We start from the raw sequence: 19606 nt of genomic DNA on the forward strand, positions 1-19606 counted from the left end.
GGAACGCTCACGCGAACGCTGTGTGTGAGAGAAGGACCTATGAAGTGGATGAAACGGACAGGCATCCAACAACTCATCCGCGCGCCTTGTAAAGCGTCTTGCCTACACATCCGGCGCTTACAGTGGTACTCACGCGCATTTCACATTTTCCCAAAAGTGCGTGCTCTCGATCGATACAGAGTGAGAGTGAGATGTATTCAGAAGGTGACCTTACGACCTAATCACACGTTGAAAGACTTGTGCAATTCGCGCTTTTTTGTAAGTATATTTGAAATGTCGCTTTTTGCCATGAAAGATTAGATAAACTGCGTCGGTAAATTATCCGCAAAAATATCGCGTTATTTATACATTTATAATCTTCAGTTGCGCTCACCGTTTCCCAACACTTCCTACCGGCATATGCTGATTTTTGCTAATTTTAAGCATTTTTTATTTAGGTGAGTCTCTACGCAAACAATATATTAAGCTAATCTAAATTTCGGCTCGTATGGCTATCAATTGTGAGTTTGGGTGCATTTTTCAAAGTGCTTTGGGCTTTGTTTTAACAAGTGCGATCAAGATAAAATAATGTTATTGTTGCGGTTTTGTGTGCGGTTTGATCCAGTCCAGCGGCGGTAATGCTACACGCGCCTTTTTCTTGAAACTCGAGGTTAAACCTCTCCAATTCCATCAAAAGTTCGAAATGCCCGCTCGGTTTCTAACGCAAGTTCAAAACTGCACATCTTATCATATCTTTGCGCGATTTTGATATGACGCGAATATAACTCATTAAAATTGACATTTAGCAACGCTCATCATTTGTATTCCAGTCGCATTATGACATTGAAACCCAAAAATAATGCACCGTCTTAATTTGGACAAACGCGTTTCAAAATATTAGGTAATTCCCGCCCGCGCATCCATTTTCTTTTCCCACCATTTGAAATGGAATCCAAGATGAATAACTGCAGAGTTTTTTTTACACTTGGCCAATTGATGTATGTACCTATTAATATAGTACACACGGTCATTTTATAAATAAAAAATAACTCGAGGGGGGTTTTATCGCCATTATCTCAGCATAGATAATTCGCAAGGCGGTTAAGCTTCATTGAAACAAATTTTAATGGTCCGGACGACCTTATACTTATTGTCCGTAATTTTTGAATACTCTTTTGGCACGAATAACTAGCCATAAATCTTTTCTTTTTTCGACCGCACATATTTATATTGATCATTAAGATTCAAAAATTGTAAAAAACAAACAATGCATTCTCTATTGCTTCTATTGGTGCTTGAACATTCTGAATATTTTTAAATAATTAATAATAATTAATAAGTGGCGAAATAATAGCGCGCATTTTCGTCGTAAATGGGCTAGCGCGCTGAGTTGGGTGAGCAGGAAGATGGACAGACGGTCGGACATACTCCCCGCAATTTCGCTATGTATGTTATTTTTTATACGCTATTTTTAAAAGTGGTCGGTGGAAATACTAAATGGTAAATGCAAAATAATGCCCCCCCCCCCTCTCCCCCATTCCTCGGTAATGAATTATTTAGCATCGTCGAAAATATCCCAACAAAAATCGAAATAAACAAGGACATCTCCAGAAAACATAATACGTAGATAGTCTATGGCCCTGACATATAAGTTTTTTAAGAACATTAGATTCTATTTAGTATACTCGCGTCCATAGAGGTGTGTAACTTCCTGGTACGTCTCAAATATTTTTATTTCCTAGATCGATTAAGTTTCAAAGGGGCACTAATAACCCCGAAAATCAGCAGTTTTAAAGCATGTAAGTTTTAAAAAATATTCTACTTTATTTTTTTTAGTTCAATTATTTTTATTTATTTGTTTTAAATGTAATCCTACAAATGCGCTAGAAAAAGATAGCCTTCGGTCATTTTTTAGAAAAATTTAGTTCTGTAGTCACGAATAAATAAACAATTATGGATTTTTCTCAAACCTCGTGTTAAGGCTCTAGCGTTGGTGTCCAGATTATCAGCTAAGAAAATTTCGCCTCCGTCCTTGTCTGATAATTCGTATAGCAGAACCCCGGAACTTCCGATTTTATTTTTTCCGATTTAAACTCGAAAATTTTCGATTACAGGTCAGAATTTCCTGGAATTTTTCGAAGATTTCGGCAACTTTACCGAAAAGAACTTACGAGATCTTAAAATCCGAATGCATGTTTACAATATGAAATGTTTGCCTTCTGTGAAATTTCAAAAAAACATCCGGATAAATAAGTCAGTTGCATGCACGCGCACAGTAATCTGATGTTAACAATATGCGATACGTTTGCTTTTACTAATAAAAACATCTATGGTTAAAATTTCAAAGAGATATATAAGAAAGTTGGCATTGCAAAGTCCGCATTTTGGCTATATGCGAATAGAAGTATTTGTGGTTAAAATTTCAACTAACATATTAATAAATAAGACAGCAAACATTGATAAATTTGCGCATAAGTAGAATGTATAATAATAATAATAATAATATTTATTTAAACCACTTTACAATAAATATAATTTTGTTTGTGGCAAGCCAAGGGAGACAAATAAAAGTATAGGAAGGAGTATAGTATAGAAAAGGACAAGAACAATGTAAGGATGATACGTCTTCAAAAATTAAGCGCTAATGACATACCGGCAAAACTACAGCGAATCCCTTGAAATTGTCACGAAATTCCGTTGAAATTTACCTTTGAATGATACCGAATTACTCCAACATTTTTTAAAGATGTTTTAAAACTGTCCTGAAAGCCACCTGAAATTTCTAGATTCTACTTAACATTTTTAGCGCATTTTCAAACTCATATTGGAAGGCGCTATTATAGCCACTTTCTCCGTCCGTCCGAGACCGTAACTACTCCTACAGTTTTCAAGATATTTTTATTTTATTTATTTGAGTAAATGAGCAATCAATTGTTCAATGGAGAAAAGACAGTCGTATCGTATATTGTAAAAATCATATGCTGGGCGATATTTTTTGACATAGCCAAAGATTCTTCTGGTAAAGCAAACATATCGCATATTTTAAACACCAGGTGTGCGCATGCGCAGACTGCGCAATGCCAAGTTTGTTATTTATAAAAATAGGTGTGCCGTAACTTCTTTTCCTTTGCACCGACACATAAATAGTCTACATGACCATTCGGGCACTACTGATAATTTCATGGAAAATGCGCTAAAGTTGGCCTTAAGGCGAAAACCTCTTTTGCATTTTTTTACTGTAGTTCTCTAAAAATATACTTCAAATATTCTAGGAATTCTCTTAAATCTTCTAAACATTCTCTGAAATGCTTTTTAAATTCTCCATACGTTTTTAGCGCATTTTCATAGTTGGGCTTTAGCCGTAATATCGAGGCGCCATGAAAAATCGGCGATAAAGAACAAAGGCGGATGTGATGTAATCTTTCCGGGAAATGTGATGTGTTTTGTTCTAGAACGTTCAAGACCATTCGGAAGCACTCGAGAATACTCGAGTTGGCTATATAAGCAAATCGAATTGCGTTTTAGGAAAGTTCCAATTTCAACACCGAAGTAATAAATAGTTCCCACTGTTATAAACTGTGTTAATATAATATTTGGGTGTTATAAATCAATTCATTTCAACATTGTTATTGTTATAATTAATTGTAAATATGTAAATAAATCATGTAATTAAATTTACATTACAATATATTTTAAGTATATAGACCTGCTTACCAAAAGTTCCCATCATTTAGTCTTCAGCGCGGCGGCCAGGGGAGCAAATTTTAGTGCTTCCTTACACGTAACTGTTGTCTTGAGCCGGCCCTGCTTAACTACTCCCACAGTTTGTAATATATTTAGTTCGTTCTTTTTGACTTCGGTGGCTTATTATAGCTCTGGCACCGGAGCCAAGCAAAATATCTTGACGATTAATGTGCGCATGCGCAGGATGCGCAATATCAGCTGTCTTATTTATAGAGATATCTTTTCGAAATTTAATTGAATTCGCGACTCCCAGCTAGAGAATGTCCATGACAAGGTCACGCCGAAGCAAATCTGGGAAGCACTGCGGCGCGTTTTCGACGGAAAGAGTATTGACAGTCGGATGCATCTTAAACGCCCGATTCGACGGGATAGGCTTTGCAGGATCACTTCCTCCGTTTCGATAAGCTACTGGGTGAATATCGGGGAACCAGTGCGGACTGTTCGTACCACAGTTACGATATAACGTATTTTCGGTGTTCCGGTTTGAAAAAGCTGGAATGGGTGTCGGGTTTGGGCAAGGACTGATCTATGGATTTTCAACCGATCGGGAAAAATGTTAAAGAAAAGTCGTTGTTTGCGCACAGCAATTTCCCTAAGCGGGAACAGTAACTAATTGGATTCGGTAGCGGTTTCTACGGGAAAGCAATTGCAGGAAGCGAGACAATATGTCCGAAAGTAGCAAAATAAATTCAATATTCCTACAGGAACGGTTGCAAACGGCAAATTACATACGGTCTGTTATTTTGCTTAACAGGTGGCTCATTTCTACCTTATATTCCTAACTTCTACACAGAAATAAATATTTTTCGGAGCGACAATCTTCGTAACGAAGCGCCCAACTTAAGCGCTTCTTGATACAGGGGGTTCATTTATTACAGAGTGATCAGTAAAACCGGTAATTTCCAGGCGCTTCGTTACATTGTCACAATCTCACAAAAAAATAAACCCCTAATAGTAACGAACTTGTCGTAGGTCAGCCCTCGGTCCAAATTCGAGGATAATCAGATCGAATTCGGATTAATTAATAGCGATATTTTCTCTCATTGCAGATAAGAGATGGCGTGTGCAGAACGATGCAGAAGTAAGTACTCTCTCCGTTACCACTGGCAATTAATCGCCAGCGTTTTTTTTTTTAGAATTAATTTCCATGCGCTACATACTAGCGGTATTGGGCTCGATTGCGATGGGAATAATTTACGGTCTGAAGGTAAATCTAAGCGTGGCGATCGTCGCCATGGTCAACCACACGGCCGTCTCCGAAGGGGGCGACCACGAGGACGGCGAAGATGGTCCCTTCGCCTGGGATAGTACGATTCAAGGTCTGCTCAAGAGCGCCTACTTCTGGGGGTACATTGTGGCCCAGTTGCCGGCGGCTAGAATAGCCGAGCTATTCAGCGCCAAGTGGGTGATGTTCTTTTCCGTCTTTATTAATGTGATTTGTACGATTCTGTCGCCGGCGGCCGCGAAGTGGCATTACGGCGCGTTTCTCTTTATGAGAATCCTGGAAGGGGTCGGGGGTGGAGTTACGTTCCCGGGCATGCATGTGCTGTTGTCACGATGGGCGCCACCTACCGAGAGAAGTGTGATGAGCAGCATTGTCTATGCTGGAACCGCCCTTGGAACGGTTGTAAGTATTAATGTACCTAGAGAATAATCGCTGCATAAACGCGTCCAGATTTTTACTTTAGTCACTGGTTTAATCTCATCTGCGTTTGGATGGGAGGCCATTTTCTACATTGAGGGAGGTTTCGCCGCAGTTTGGTTGTTGGTCTGGTTCATACTGGCATCCGACTCTCCAAATCAGCACAAGTTTATTACTCCAGAAGAGAGGCACCTTATCACCTCATCGTTAAATGAAGGAGACGATTCTGAGGAGGTAGATTTTTTTTACAGCAAAATCTGGGGAGTAATTAGTTAAACTTGCAGAAGAAGAAGCCTGTGGTACCATGGAAATCAGTATTCACATCGCCTGCCTTTCTTGCGATATTAGTGGCGCATACCTGCTGCAACTGGGGTTGGTACATGGTCCTGATAGAGCTCCCCCATTACATGAGCATGATTTTGAAGTACAAAATTGCCGACAACGCTGTCATAAGTTCGATTCCATACTTCACGATGTGGATTTTTAGTATGATTTTAAGCAAAACGCTAGATGTCTTACGTGGGAAGCACAAGATCACGACGACCACCGCTAGAAAGATCTCAACACTGATCTCATCCATCATACCACTAGTCAGTTTTATCACCATTTGCTACAGCGGCGACGATAGGACCTTAGTGACCGTTTTGATGACCGTCGCCATAACGGCAATCGGAGGAATGTTCAGCGGATATTTGTCCAATCACATAGACATAGCGCCGAATTTTGCCGGTACTTTGGTTGCAATCACCAATACCTGCGCCACAATTCCTGGTATTGTCGTACCCGTATTTGTTGGAGAGCTCACACGAAAAAATGTAAGTTAATTCCATCGCTAACCGTTATAGTTCGCGCGCTATAAATGCACTAAAGTCACTAAATATAGAAAGTACCGCAATCCATTGGGCTCGTGTGTTAGAAAGAGAACGCATGATTTTTGCCCAAAAATGGCGGAAGTTACCAGATTCTAGTAACTTTAATGTTAGGGATTGTTCCACCTGTTTGGAAATATCTTTTATAAAACATGACAGTACTATGAAGTTAGGTTATAAAAAATTACAGCTATTCAGATTTTATTTGTCAATTTTTTTAAGTTGGCAGCAAATTTGCCCAAAAATGGCGGATGATTGCGGTACTTTCTATATCTAGTGACTTTGAAATGCACAACTGTCAATCATCCGCCCATATCAAAGTTTCTTTTCATTTGCCACGCCCACGTGTAAAAAAAACCATACGGTATCCACCTAGTGGAGCATTTGGAAATGAACAACATGAAAAATGCAAATAAAAAGAAATTGACTTTGCGAGGGTCGGTTTTTATAGTGAACGATTTCTAGTATCTTTCACTCGTCTATTTTCAGCCGACAATTGAATCATGGCAAATTGTATTTTGGGTCACAGTCACTTTATACGCCATCGCAACGATTGTTTATGCCATCTTCGGTTCGGGAGAAGAGCAAAAGTGGAATAAGCCGAACAATAAAGTGGACGAAACGCAACCACTTCGACAGCTAAAGCCTAGCCCTTAGGTATATACATGAGCAATTATCTGATAAGTTCAAATTGATTCACTCTAGGGAAGCGTAGTTCTGTGTCGATGTCTTTGAGCTTTTTTCAGTCGCTCGATAACACGACTGAACGAAGAATATCAAACTTTCTGAAAAGACTAATTTATGCCTATACTTCAATGTACCTACGTTAGAATAAATAACGTGCTGTTTGTTGCTGTGAATCATGTAAAAATAAATTATCAAGCTGTGTTTATTCCTATATTCGTCTTGAGCATTCAATCGGCCTATGGCTACTGTTTTGTGCCTTGTTTAGAGCTATCAGGTCTTGTCGAACCTTCTTTCCTGAATTGTCTAGGCTCTCTACAGTTGTAGACTTAGCTAGTTCTTTTCAAATGCTTTTCAGAGTGCTGCAAAAGGCCTATAAAAAACTGTAACAAATATTTCATTCAACTTCAAAATGAAGACAACGTAAAGTTTACAAGTTTGGTAAAAATCCCCCACTCTTCTTCCAATTTCTAACGCACCCGGTATATCAAATTTCATAACATTTGACTGTTTAGTTACCAGAGCCACAGCCACTTCCGTGTGATTGTGAGTGAAATTGTGAAAGTTGTAATAAAACAAGAAGAAATAAATGCAATCATTAACGAGAAGGTTTTGGTTAACAATGATGCCCCCGAAACGAGAAAGCAAGAAATTGGGATATGTGTGGGTTTAACGTACCTATAACCGGGACAAGACAATGATTTGAAATATTCAGTGTAATACCAAAAATTGCACATTGGGGACTGTAAAGATTTTGAAATGTGACCATTGTGATTATGCAACCGACAACAAATTCAATTTGAAAAGGAATTTTGTTACACACAAATCTGTCAATGATTTAAAATGTGCTCGGTGTGATTATGTAACTAATGACGAATCAAATTTAAGAACGCATTTATTAATGCAGGAGACTTCCAAAGATAAATGCGATTACATCTAAGAAGATTAGCCATATTTATTTCTTTTTCTTTTTTAATTGTACAATTTTCTTTATGTCTCTATTTTTATCGCTCGCAACACGTTTTAACAATAACGATTTATAACTAACTTTACCCTCTTTGCGTGCCTCACTTACCGCAGGTGTCAACTGAATGGGTCGTTCGGTTTCAAAACTTAAAAACTCCTCACCCTTCACTTTCAAATCGGAATCGATTGACTCTCTTCGCCGAGACGGTTGTGGAATAAAAACCCTTTCACTACTCGTCCTTTGCAAGTACAAGGAAGGCAGTTGTGGATCTTCCGAATCGGAATTGCTCTCGCTCACATCCATAGCGTTATCCTCGAAGTCACGATTAGAATGAATATGATCTTTAGGAGGGGGGTAATTGCGATATATTTCCTTAATCACCCCGTTGACTCTCGAGTAATCTAATTTGGTACGTTTAAATGCGACGACAAGGCTGGGCAAGTTCATAACTTCCTTTAGTAGATTTTTCAGATTGGGCACAACTAAAATAGGTACCTTATGCAAAACGCAGATGTCCACGACATGTTTAACAATAAACTTCGGTTCTACGTCATCCGAAATTAGCACAGACCCCGCCAGTTTCTTCTCCAATAGACGAGTTGCTTCGTTAACTCCAAATACGACTGAAGATCTACAACAAATGTGGCACATTACTTAAACCAAGTCGCGAAGCGCACCTGTAGCTTTTCGTGGGCGATGTAATGTTGGCGGAACGAAAGGCTTTTCGTTGCTCTTTAGGTATGGTTTTCATGACGCACCACGGTACGCTGACTTTATCTGCCTTAAAGCAGCCGAAATCTTTCCTCAGCAAGCTGCAGATTTGCTGTTCCTCGTTGCTGTTGATCAAAGGCCTTAAAGTTGAATGTTAGTGATCGGATAAGGTGGTAATGAAGGAGACTATTGTACCAGTAATTTGCATACGGTGTTCCTAATACATTCTTTACGGTTGTCTTTTTATTTTTCTTTTTTCCGGATAAGGAATGCTTTTGTTGTTCTGCGGATAAGATGTGTGCTTCCATTACATTTGAAAGACTCCACTTACGGTTTGAATTGTAGGTTATGCACACAATAAGAGGTTATGTCTTCATAAGCTGTTAGGACTGTACCGGATGATACAAAAAAAATTAAACGTGATTTCCTAATTCTTTGTATGGCCTGCGCCATTCTCATAATTTGTCCACGATTTCATACTTTTCATGTGCTTTTTTATTCAATGAATAAACGAAAGATATAAGCATTGAATTTATAACTTAAATTCAATGATATAAGCATTGGTATAAGTCAGACCCGCAATAATTTTACCTGTATATATGAGTTTTAGACGCAAGTACAGCTTAGCCACAGTCAAATTTTGGCTGTTTGCTGGTATAGAACAATAAACACCAGTCCTTTTGGCGCACATTTTCAAAAAAATTGGGAAATTGTCCTTCAATTCTAGGTTTGTCACTTCGCTGAAACAGGTTTTCTTCCGACTTCCACCCTCTTTGAGTACATTCCTGGAATCAATACAAAAATTCCAGTGAAAAAAATGTCAGATAAGGAATCACAAGAAAGCGATAAACACAAAACTGGTAATTACAAAGCACAAAAAAATCCTTAATTTTAATAGACATATTCAAGCCCTATTAAAATCTTTAAATTTGTCAGTGTTTATTAGGCAAGGACCGAGACAGATCCCGATCGCCTCAACGGCCATCACCTAAAGTAGATAATATAGGAATGATAGCTAAAAATCGTTTAAAGAACATGAGTATACAAAAGAAATTAACAGCTTTGAAGTCGACGTCTAGCCCGAAACCGAAGATGTCGGTCGCGGCCGCATTTAATCTAGACAGCGACGACGAACCGGAGGAAATGCCGCCGGAGGCACGGATGCGAATGCGTAACATCGGGCGGTAAGTAGACGACCACTCGAAACCCCCGAACTCACGTCGTTTCTAGAGATACCCCGACGTCTTCGGGTCCAAATTCGTTCGGCAAAACGAAACACGGCTTTTCGGACGCGAAGAAGCTGTTCGAAAAGAATCTAAAAGACGCGATGGATAGCGCTCTAGCAGACGATTAATTTTAGTGTAATTCTTATTTATTGGACTGTTTCATAGGTAGAATAAAAGTACGAAATTAAGTCAATTTTTTCGGATGTATATTGTGAAAGTAGGTAGTCGACCATTAAGTAAATAATAAAAAAAGGTTACTAGATAAATTGTTTATTAGAAATTCTACTTTCTAACAGGCTGAGCAACTCGGGCGTTGTCTCGTCCGGGGAAGTTGCGTTGGGGTGGTGTACGGATTCTCCTCTCCTTCTTGCTTCGGTTACGTACGACTTTACTGTGGATAGCGCAGGACACACAGTAATGTAACTTGGCGTAAAGTTTTGGGAGTACATACTCTGAAAACGGACAGGTTATTGGTTTGTTATAGATGATGTTGTACTTACGAGAATACACTGATGCCTCCGTAATATCTCTCACAGCAGCTGCTTCGACGATATTACGAATGACAAACTTCTTAATTGCCTTATCTTTTGGGACACAACGTGCACAATTGGTGCATCGCACTGGCTTAACGTGTCCGCGTCCGTGCTTGGCACGTCCTCCGTTGCGCCTCTTACAAGTCTGGAAACACACGTGTAAAACGTTTAGGTTATAAACTACCAATAATCTCAACAATGCGATTTAATAACAGAAAGCCGTAATAACTCGCCTGTACGCATAAAAAACGCACAGAATCTTTGCAATTAACGTAAAAATTAAAAACATTTACCATATTCTAGCGATGCCTGTACAATCGGAAACCAAAAGAACAATGGCGATTGGCGATATGTGTTTTTTTACACCATGTTGGTAGACCTGTCCGCGTAACTCAAATTTGAAATTATTCCCGCCGCCGCACCCAACCGAAACGGAAACTTTCATAGAACCCAAAAAATAGGCCTACACTGCTCCAATTGTTTACCTAATGGAGCGTTTGAAGAGAAAGCTCCCCGGCACAAAATATAAAAGCGTAAATCCAACAGCACCTCTTACAGTAAATCCTCATTAGTGCCGAAATGCAGCCGGTAAGTCTTAGAGCGCCCGTTCCAAATGTGCAGATAATTTGTTTTAGTTCGCCAAACTTCTTTTCGTATTCGCCGTTATCGCTGTAGCAGTCAGCCAGGCAAAGGTGGCGAAACCAGCACCGGATGCACAAGCCGAACCTGCAACTCGACTAGAACGACAAGCCGGCGGACATCATCACGATGCGGTCGATTTTGGTGCGCACACCGGACACAAAGGGGCCTTTGGATGGCACGCCGATTTTCCAGTTCATAGTCATCACTAAATTCATTTTTCATCCTCTAACCATTTCCATTTTTACTAACATTGGTAGGGTACCTCTATCACTATCGTGTACCATAAGTGCGCATGTCTTGAAGGTACTTTTGTTGTTGTAAATAAGTAATCTGTTATCTCTAATGAGTGTGTTATTTCAATTTTCATTATATAAAATTAAATAAATACTTAAATACACAAATAACGTTTAAGTTTATGCTGCAGAATTAATGATATGTGCACCCTTAGGACTTAGTCCAACTTCCAACGTCTATCCCTGTCACGCACCTTTCTTGGTAGCAGAGGAAATAATAGATGTTGTTAGCTAGAAGTTATATGCTTTAAATAACATATTATTTAAACAAAATACTATGATCCGGTTTATTCTTGGTGCTTCAAAACGTGCATTTCTGTAAAAAAACAGTGGAGGTCCCAGTCCCAGTTTGAAAACAATAGGACCAAAACTGTCGCAAAATATAAAAAAAATTTGCCAGTTGCTAATCATGCATAGTGCTCCGGTGTGCGAGTCCCCCGAGCACGGATTAATTCTCCGGGAGCGCATTATCCGGATGCGAATTGTCCGAGAGTGAATGGTCCTACAACCGTGTAGGTGATACTCCGGTGGATCGGTTTCAGGAAACGAAGGGTTGAAAAAGTTACCGGTTTCGTTTTGTGTAATGATATGAGTGGGGAATGGCCGAAGAAGAACAATATTGATATAGTTGGAAAAAAATGGCACCAAGAAATGAGGAGGGCACAGAATCATCAGCTTGGTTGTGTATACACTGTTATTCATTTAGAAGTAGACATAGGGAGTTTCTATGTCTACTTTTAAATGATAAAAAGCTTTCTTCAGTTGAATACATCGCACAATAATGAAAATAAAAAACCAAAGCAATAATATTCCAGTTAATTAAAGACAGTAAAATCTTCATTTGTTTTGAGAAGTTATTTTGGTTGCATAAAATTAGGCGTTCGACAGAAGGTTTTTTGTCATTTAAAACTAGACATAGGGAAAACAATACACAAATTCCTATGTCTACTTCTAAATGAATATCACTGTATATGCCGCAAAGATATTGTTGAGGGTAAGTAGATATTAAACCGGAGATTGAAACGAAAGCAATATATGTGTGAGGTTGTTTGGGTCTTAGAAAATGTAAAAGACGCAGTTTGGAGAAAGATGCTTGGAGAAGGAAAACAGTTTGAAAAAGTGGGTTTTGTTAGCATGGAGGAGGCGTTTGATTAGGCTGGAGCAGGTGAGCCGATACAAGTACTTATAGGTACCGAGATAGTCCGGAGTTGGAGAAGCTGTAAACGAATAAAAGCTAGCAAGCACACAGAAAGGTGCTCGGAAGCGAGATGAGTGTAAAATTGAGGAAGAGACTGTAAAGTCTTATGTGTCTGGAGCGTAATAGCATATATGGTTGTCAAGCGTAAACAACAAACGAAGAAGGACGAAAGAAAAATAGAAGCTTTGATAATTTGGATATGGGGAAGGATTTTGAAGATCTTGGAAAGACAGAGCGGGGAATAAGGAAGTAGGTACTGGAAACAGTTGGGGCAAAGAGCTATTAATGAAGGACAAAAGAAAGAGAAATTGGTTGAGAGAAAGCAGTTTACTTAGAGAAGTCTCTAAATGAGAGTGGAAGAAAAGTGTAGAGATGATAGACGGTATGAAGGATGGGAGAGGAGTAGGTATACGTAGCAATGAAGAGGAAGATGCACAAGAGAGAACCGATGGTGATGGTACACCAAAAGTTAATTTTAATTTCAAAACAAAAATATTTGTGAGCAAAGGTCAGTCGGTCCCAGTTACTCGAACTAAAACCCAAAAAGATCAATGAATTACAAGTGTTATCTAACTCAGTAATTCATTTATTGCGGATGAGCATCCCTGTAGATTTTTCTTTGATGTTCGAGAGTATTTCCGTAAACGCTCTTGGAGTGTATACGGCATACCGTAAAAGCGCAATCGGGTAAATCAATAAATATAGTCTTTTGCTCTAATTTGCAGCTTCTCGCTCGTCCTTGAGGCGGCAATTTGTTTATATTTAAAAAACAGAACAATTAATTTTGATTATTTGCACATGATGTCTTTAAAAGAACAAAAAAGCGAACTCATTTGTTTGTGTACAATAACACAATTAAGATTGATCAATGTCGTCAAGAGGATCGAGTGGTTTGAGTTGCTCAGTTTCTAAAGAAAAGGTACCTTTTTTAATCTCTACTTTTGTTTTTTGCCATTTATTTTTTGTTTATATAAACCGTCGTAGTTAGGACGTACGTTATCGGGCAGTATTTGTATTGGATTAACGATGTCGATGACGTAAACGTACGTCAGATTTTTTTTCCGAATTCCCGGGGCAGTACGAAATTATTATTTTATTGATTTGTGCGTGTTTAAATTTTTAATTCGTTTTGTAAAAAGCCTGTCCGTTTACAGGTTTGAATGGGCAGCATGGAAGTTTTTGTACAATGGACATCGGAGAGATTGCTGTTGAAAGTGGACCGTGTCTCGATACAGTGAGGGCTCTGCATCAAACCGTTGTCGCGCTTAGGACCGCTTTGGAAAGAAGTCGGAACGAAATCTTGGAGTTAAAACGGAGAGCCTGGCCGAAACACCCTTTGGAAAATGTTTTAAACAATCTCTCTCATCAGGATGACGGCGGCAAACACGTCAGAATTTGCACACCGACTTCGTTGACCGACCCGCGACAAGTTTACCAAACTTGTACATCGCAAAACTTTCGTAATGAAGGTCTCCACCCCTTTGTAGATATATCAATTTCGATCGAAAAAGTAAGCCCTCGGCGGATCTCCGCCTCACTCGACAATTTGGTTGTACCCAAAAGTTTGAGTGTCTCAAAAACGTTCAGCTACTCAAACATACCACGCAGAATGAACGAAAATTCGACACCCCGCCTATCGGCACGTGCCATGTCAACTCCGCTAAACGTATCGTCGTCGCCAAACATCTCAGATTGCCAAAATACCTCAACCAACGGCCTACCGTTGGAAAACGCTCAATCCGAACCGACCCTCCCTCACGAGCTCGAAGAGGTCGACGATATCGAGCTAATATTTACCACCGACGAGACTAGGGACTCTGATTTCAAAGAGGAGCTCGTTCCGATAGATCACGATGGACCGGCACGGGTAAGTCTCCCTCCGACTCGCGACTTCGTTAACCCGGCGCTTGTAGAATCTACACGAGTTCGAGCACAGCTTGTCGGATCGCGAATTGGACGACGACGTGTTCAGCGAGACCGAAGGTTTGGATTCGACCAAGAAGGAAAACTCGCAGATGGGCAACTCGAAGTCCGACAACTCGATCAATCACGAGGAGAAGAGCCTGAAAAGTTACTACTCGTATCAGGATTCCAGCTTCGAGAATAAGTCCCTCGAGAAGGACGAGAGTTTCGATAGGTTCGACGATCGTATACGCATTATTGAAACTGATATTTCCAAATGCGGTATTACCGATGCGGATTACGCGGCGGCGAGGAGAAACACCTGTCCCAATCCGTTACCGTATCGGCCTATTATACACAGGTACTATAACTGTCGTTTTGGTCGTTTTACTGTTGAGAAAAGGGGGGAGAAAGAGCAAATTGTAGCCTCAAAAAAACATCAATGTCTTCCATCGTTGCCACATGTATTTTAATTTTCACTGGCCTCTTTGTATGTTATTTGGCTTTTTCATAAAGAAAAAGTCACATCATTCCATCTGATTTTTTAAATTTTTTTAGGATTTTGGATCATCATAGTATCAAAACTAGCCCCCTGGCGGAGAAGGATTCAACTAAATTAACTATATTTTGGTTGATTCTCACTGCCCAAGGAATGCTCTTTTCAACCATACCAACTTTGTTAAAATCGGTCAAATTGCAAAAACAATTGAACGCCCCACGCCATCTTTGTTTTTGAAATAAATGAGTTTTTGTTTTTTATAAAAATGACAGATAAACTGGTTCTCTTTAAAAATGTGAAAAAAAATGTTTAGTTTATTATGCGAAATTTAAAGAAAATGCAATTTTAAAATTTAAGATGGCATTTACGCCCTCTGTTGGTAATTTTTAGAACATGAAAATATTTTCCAGCGATTCTTCATGACCGAATTACCCAATAATTTTTCTTACCCCTAAGTCATATGACGAACGGTTCTCGAGATATGGCAGAGGAACAGTCTTATTGGGTCACCCAGTACATAAAAAAGTACTATTTTGGCAAAATCTTTAATTAATTAATAAAACCTTTAATTACCCTTTAATTAAAGTCACTAGATATAGAAAGTACCGCAATCATCCGCCTTTTTTGGGCAAATTTGCTGCCAACAAAAAAATTGACAAATAAAATCTGAAAAGCTGTAATTTTTTATAACCTAACTTCATAGTACTGTCATGTTTTATAAAAATTATCTCCAAACAAGTGGAACAATCTCTAACATTAAAGTTACTAGAATCTGGTAACTTCCGCCATTTTTGGGCAAAAATCATGCGTTCTCTCTCTAACACACGAGCCCAATGGATTGCGGTACTTTCTATATTTAGTGACTTTACCTTTAATAATAGAGAAACGCCTCCTAGCGGCCAAACGATTAACGATAGCTGAATTCTGTTTGCGCCAGTTTTCTCTTTAAAATACACCTAGGCCCATTTTTTTATCCCTTAAAATACAGGGGGTTCCCATAACAAAGTGTCCACTCTGTACGGCAACACTCAACCACCTTTTAGCTTAAAGTAACAATGTTTTTAGGGAAGGAACGGGTAAAGGCCTAAACACGCGTCAGGGCCGGCCTATCCTGTCCTATTCGAGCAATGCGCGACGCGAGTCCGGAGTCCAGACCGACATCTCCGCCGTGTCCAGTTCGTCTTGGCGTTCGGAAAGTAGCCTCGCTCACAAGGTACGGTTGTTGATTTGGCCGAGCCGAATTCACGACGCCGTTTTTTTCCTGTAGGCGAAAGTCGGTGAGAACTTTACCACGTTACCTTCGAAGTTTCCGCTTCCCGGTTCTCGCCTGCATTTATCGGAGAAGACAAACGTGGAGGCGAGACGGATCTTACTGTCCGATATTGGCTTCACGAGCATGGTGCCGGAACTGTCACGGTCCGCCGATCACCTATGCCCCGCCAATTTGAAGGCGCCGTTGCCGACGTCCTACGGACAATTCCTGAGGACGCCGGATTTGTACTCGCCAAGCTTCATGGTGAGGCTTGGTTTTTTTGTCGAGTATTCCATAAGAAACTGATTTCGCGTGATAGGCAACACACATAACACGCGCGCATATGTAAATGCCTGTGTGAATTTGGAATTGGAAATGCCGTTTATACACGATTGCATTTTGCTTGCGCGCGGCCGTTTTCAAAATGTCGATAAAGTCAAATTTGAGGGAGGGGGGGGGGCAAATTCATAACTGTCCCCCAATTTTCCAAAAAATTATTTTATCACAGTGGTCGATTAGGATTGCGCTTTCCTAATGCAAAATTCCAGGTCAATTTGGGGGGCCATTAATGCAATTTTGTATTCAGAATAATTGGAAAACGGCGGGCGCCAACCCACCCCAATCGGTTGCTCTGTGAAAAAATATTTTTTTGGAAAATTGGGAGGTAATTTTGAAAACGGGCGCAAGGTTGGATTGTTTTTTATTTGAATGCTCCTTTTTCCTTACTAAATAGAATGATTAATACAAGTGGTAGTCTCAGAAATTCACGTGGACGGCTACTACAGCATCGCCAAGCGAAGTAAGTCAACTGCATTCCCAATTCGGCAGCATGTACCCACTGTCGTCGCCGCCCGCGCCGTCAAGGCGGTTTTCGGCGCCGGTCTCGCCGTCTCGCAGAGTAATCAAGCCGACGATTTCCAAAGTGCGTTTCGCCAACGGCTCGCTGCCCGAGCTCAGGACGGATTGGAATTCGACGCTCGACAGCGGCGACTCCACAGACAGCCTGGTGGAGGAGGCGGAGCATTACTTGCGTCGATCGATCGACTGCATATCCGATAGCGTTTACGGAAATCGTAGGTACGTTGGCATCAAGCGATGGGCACTAGTCCTAGATATCGTTGTAGGGACGAGTTTAGGCTGCGCAAGTCGAGGCGCGCGTCCGCCCCCGAACCGGCGGGCGATAACGTTCCGCCGCAAAATTGGCAGCCGTTCTTGCCTAGAAATCCGCGCGATCTACACCTGGACCATTGGGTGAAGGTCATCGTTCCCGAGGGAAGGGTGCGAGGGGGACGCGTCCGGTACGTGGGAACGTTAATCAATCAAGCTGAACAGTTCGTGGGGGTGCAGCTAAGCACTCCCGATGGGCATTCCGATGGCACTTACAAAAGTAGGCGGTATTTTAATTGGTAAGTAGGTACCTCATTTGTTTTCTGGGCGGTTTTTATTTCTCTCTTCTTTCTAGTGAGCCTTGCCATGGAATCTTTGTGCCATTTAAGAAAGTTGTTATGGGCTGGAGACCATAATTGATTGAGTTTCGCTGGAAGTGAATCGGTTCATAAGGTCTTTGGAGGAAATCATTTTGTACACACTTCATTTTTAAGCGTCACAATATTTATCATTTAAAAACACACGCGCGTGGGCCTTCGCAGCAGTCGTCGGAGCGCCAGCTTGGTTGAATAAAAATGATCGGATCAAGAATGTGGCCCACACCTTGCACCTTCTTTCTATTGCGCTCATTTTATTAAGTGGCACTCAAAGATCATGCTCAAAGAAAGGCGATAACTTAAATCAAGAGTACTTACTGATTTATTTGAATTAAGTTCAAGGACTTGGCACTAGAGGGCTACAAGATATATCGGCTACGGATTGCCATACTTATTCAAAAGGTGATAAGTGGGTTTATTGAAAATCTCTAGTAGGACACTTGTTAATAGCGTAGGTTACCAGACTGATGTTCAATGTTAGAGGGGGCGATGCGACCTCACTTAAGCCGCAGAACCCCGATGGCAAAACAAACGCGCCATAAGAATAGTGGCACAAATTAGTTGAATGCACAATTTGGACTAGATATCGATTGCCTTACATTAATTAAAAATGATCCAGCTTCGATTTCTCATTTTGATCTCTGATTTGCATGTATACATATCATATATATTTGTATTTTTGTATCTATTTAAGCCTATGATTTTGTAAGCGACCTTGCCAGAGGCGAGAAGGTATTTTTGTATGAGATTCGAAATTGAACTGCCAAACTTTTTTTGTTTCCTAAAACTGTCTAATGTTCGACATTTAAATGATATAATCTCAAAGTTGCATTCGCCTAAAAAGTATCAGACATACCTAATCGAACATAAGTGAACCGTTAGTGCTTTGTGTTGTTACCATGAGATAATATATGACCTAATCAACTGAAATTGCCAATTTATTTTTTAGAAAAACTTATATCTGTGTATTATAATGTAGAAAATTGAATGTACTTGTTTCTCCTTTGTCTCTTAAATGTTTAGAAATGGAAAGATGTTTGTTTTCCCTAATAACTGTAACAAATCCTGTAGAACCATTATGAGTCGACCACGTTAATTATATAGGAATTGAATAAATGTTCCTGTTATCATCTTTATGAAGAATTGTAAATAAAATAAGAAATATATATATACATATCTATTATGCACTTTCTTTCAATTAAGTCTTTCGTGCTCTGGTTTTTGCAAAACTCGACGGACCTGTAAGCTGTATTGAAAATCAAGTACTACTCACTTGCCACGCCTCTCGGTCAAAGTCGGGGGCGACTTTATTTTCCATTCTCTCCAACACTGACGACATTTTTTTTAAATGACACTGAAGCAAGAGCTCCCAACTCCTTAATCGAGACGAAGGGCGGGTTGGGATTCTTCAAGTTGGCGGCGTCTTCCTCTCTAAGAGACCCAAGCGGCATTGCTGTCCTATCCAAAATCCCCCTCAAAGGGAAACAATGACCACAAAAAGCCAAAGGCCCCCAAGCCAACCCACAATCAGTTCGATAGAAAAAAAAAGGGTTCTGGATCCTGCCAACCCTTATCACCTAGGCATGTCAATTGAAAGATACAGAAAGAATCATTCCCACCACATTAACTAAATCATACACTCCCAATAATTCGGGATTTGGGATCACCTGCAGTTGTTTAGTCGCCTCTTACGACACGCAGTGCTTTCTGCGGTAGGGTTATTCTTTCCCGGCCCTACACGGGATTGCCAAATTCCCGACAGAACAGGTTCGTATAGCTCCAACCAAAAATAGCGCTTTTATAAAAGTATCTTCAAAAAATGGGAAGTGTAGGGAAAAAACGTTTCCCACGAAAATTTATTTATTTTCCGATATACATATAATTAATTTAAAGGATACATTTCTACTTGAGAAAAATAATTTGCCCTACACTTGACTCTTAAAGGACGTGAAAATGTGCATAGCATCATTATATGGACCCC

At 40.1% G+C, this 19606-nt stretch overlaps 6 protein-coding genes across 15 annotated transcripts; 4 read left to right on the forward strand and 2 right to left on the reverse strand.

Moving 5' to 3' along the window:
- The first annotated feature begins 123 nt into the window (after nucleotides 1-123).
- Nucleotides 124-7126, forward strand: LOC116177995 (sialin). 5 transcript variants are annotated; one of them, XM_031497214.1, is made up of 7 exons: nucleotides 124-258; nucleotides 4773-4804; nucleotides 4860-5350; nucleotides 5399-5599; nucleotides 5650-6180; nucleotides 6724-6891; nucleotides 6940-7126. In XM_031497214.1, the coding sequence occupies exons 2-6, from the start codon at nucleotides 4780-4782 to the stop codon at nucleotides 6889-6891; spliced, it is 1416 nt and encodes a 471-aa protein (XP_031353074.1). In that variant the 5' UTR covers nucleotides 124-258; nucleotides 4773-4779; the 3' UTR covers nucleotides 6940-7126. The 5 variants fall into 5 exon arrangements, with proteins under 5 accessions (XP_031353074.1, XP_031353072.1, XP_031353070.1 ...); XM_031497212.1 differs by having other exon boundaries at nucleotides 150-258; nucleotides 4696-4804; nucleotides 6724-7126; XM_031497210.1 differs by lacking the exon at nucleotides 124-258 and adding an exon at nucleotides 326-437 and having other exon boundaries at nucleotides 6724-7126.
- LOC116177997 lies at nucleotides 7114-9110 on the reverse strand. The gene is made up of 3 exons (XM_031497215.1): nucleotides 8792-9110; nucleotides 8563-8736; nucleotides 7114-8516 (listed from the first exon to the last, which is right to left on the reverse strand). The coding sequence occupies exons 1-3, from the start codon at nucleotides 8902-8904 to the stop codon at nucleotides 7874-7876; spliced, it is 930 nt and encodes a 309-aa protein (XP_031353075.1). The 5' UTR covers nucleotides 8905-9110; the 3' UTR covers nucleotides 7114-7873.
- A 179-nt stretch (nucleotides 9111-9289) lies between these two features.
- LOC116177998 (PEST proteolytic signal-containing nuclear protein-like) lies at nucleotides 9290-10015 on the forward strand. 2 transcript variants are annotated; one of them, XM_031497216.1, is made up of 3 exons: nucleotides 9290-9456; nucleotides 9543-9780; nucleotides 9827-10015. In XM_031497216.1, exons 1-3 carry the CDS (start codon nucleotides 9414-9416, stop codon nucleotides 9948-9950), a joined length of 405 nt encoding a protein of 134 aa, XP_031353076.1. In that variant the 5' UTR covers nucleotides 9290-9413; the 3' UTR covers nucleotides 9951-10015. The 2 variants fall into 2 exon arrangements, with proteins under 2 accessions (XP_031353076.1, XP_031353077.1); XM_031497217.1 differs by having other exon boundaries at nucleotides 9301-9456; nucleotides 9533-9780.
- Nucleotides 10016-10076: 61 nt separating this feature from the next.
- On the reverse strand, nucleotides 10077-10776 carry LOC116177999 (40S ribosomal protein S26). Its single transcript, XM_031497218.1, has 3 exons — nucleotides 10649-10776; nucleotides 10323-10500; nucleotides 10077-10274 (listed from the first exon to the last, which is right to left on the reverse strand). Exons 1-3 carry the CDS (start codon nucleotides 10649-10651, stop codon nucleotides 10105-10107), a joined length of 351 nt encoding a protein of 116 aa, XP_031353078.1. The 5' UTR covers nucleotides 10652-10776; the 3' UTR covers nucleotides 10077-10104.
- A 44-nt stretch (nucleotides 10777-10820) lies between these two features.
- Nucleotides 10821-11357, forward strand: LOC116178000. Its single transcript, XM_031497221.1, has 2 exons — nucleotides 10821-10943; nucleotides 10991-11357. The coding sequence occupies exons 1-2, from the start codon at nucleotides 10935-10937 to the stop codon at nucleotides 11204-11206; spliced, it is 225 nt and encodes a 74-aa protein (XP_031353081.1). The 5' UTR covers nucleotides 10821-10934; the 3' UTR covers nucleotides 11207-11357.
- A 1846-nt stretch (nucleotides 11358-13203) lies between these two features.
- LOC116178553 lies at nucleotides 13204-18808 on the forward strand. Of its 5 annotated transcripts, none has more exons than XM_031498082.1 (8): nucleotides 13204-13407; nucleotides 13643-14355; nucleotides 14402-14751; nucleotides 15955-16102; nucleotides 16157-16405; nucleotides 16902-17218; nucleotides 17266-17547; nucleotides 17604-18808. In XM_031498082.1, exons 2-8 carry the CDS (start codon nucleotides 13675-13677, stop codon nucleotides 17662-17664), a joined length of 2088 nt encoding a protein of 695 aa, XP_031353942.1. In that variant the 5' UTR covers nucleotides 13204-13407; nucleotides 13643-13674; the 3' UTR covers nucleotides 17665-18808. The 5 variants fall into 5 exon arrangements, with proteins under 5 accessions (XP_031353942.1, XP_031353943.1, XP_031353939.1 ...); XM_031498079.1 differs by having other exon boundaries at nucleotides 13206-13407; nucleotides 16896-17218; XM_031498081.1 differs by lacking the exon at nucleotides 13204-13407 and adding an exon at nucleotides 13453-13591 and having other exon boundaries at nucleotides 16896-17218.
- The last annotated feature ends 798 nt before the right edge of the window (nucleotides 18809-19606 follow it).

The sequence above is a fragment of the Photinus pyralis genome, unplaced genomic scaffold (genome assembly GCF_008802855.1).
Source record: "Photinus pyralis isolate 1611_PpyrPB1 unplaced genomic scaffold, Ppyr1.3 Ppyr1.4_LG8, whole genome shotgun sequence".
In the NCBI taxonomy this organism is placed as follows: domain Eukaryota; kingdom Metazoa; phylum Arthropoda; class Insecta; order Coleoptera; family Lampyridae; genus Photinus; species Photinus pyralis.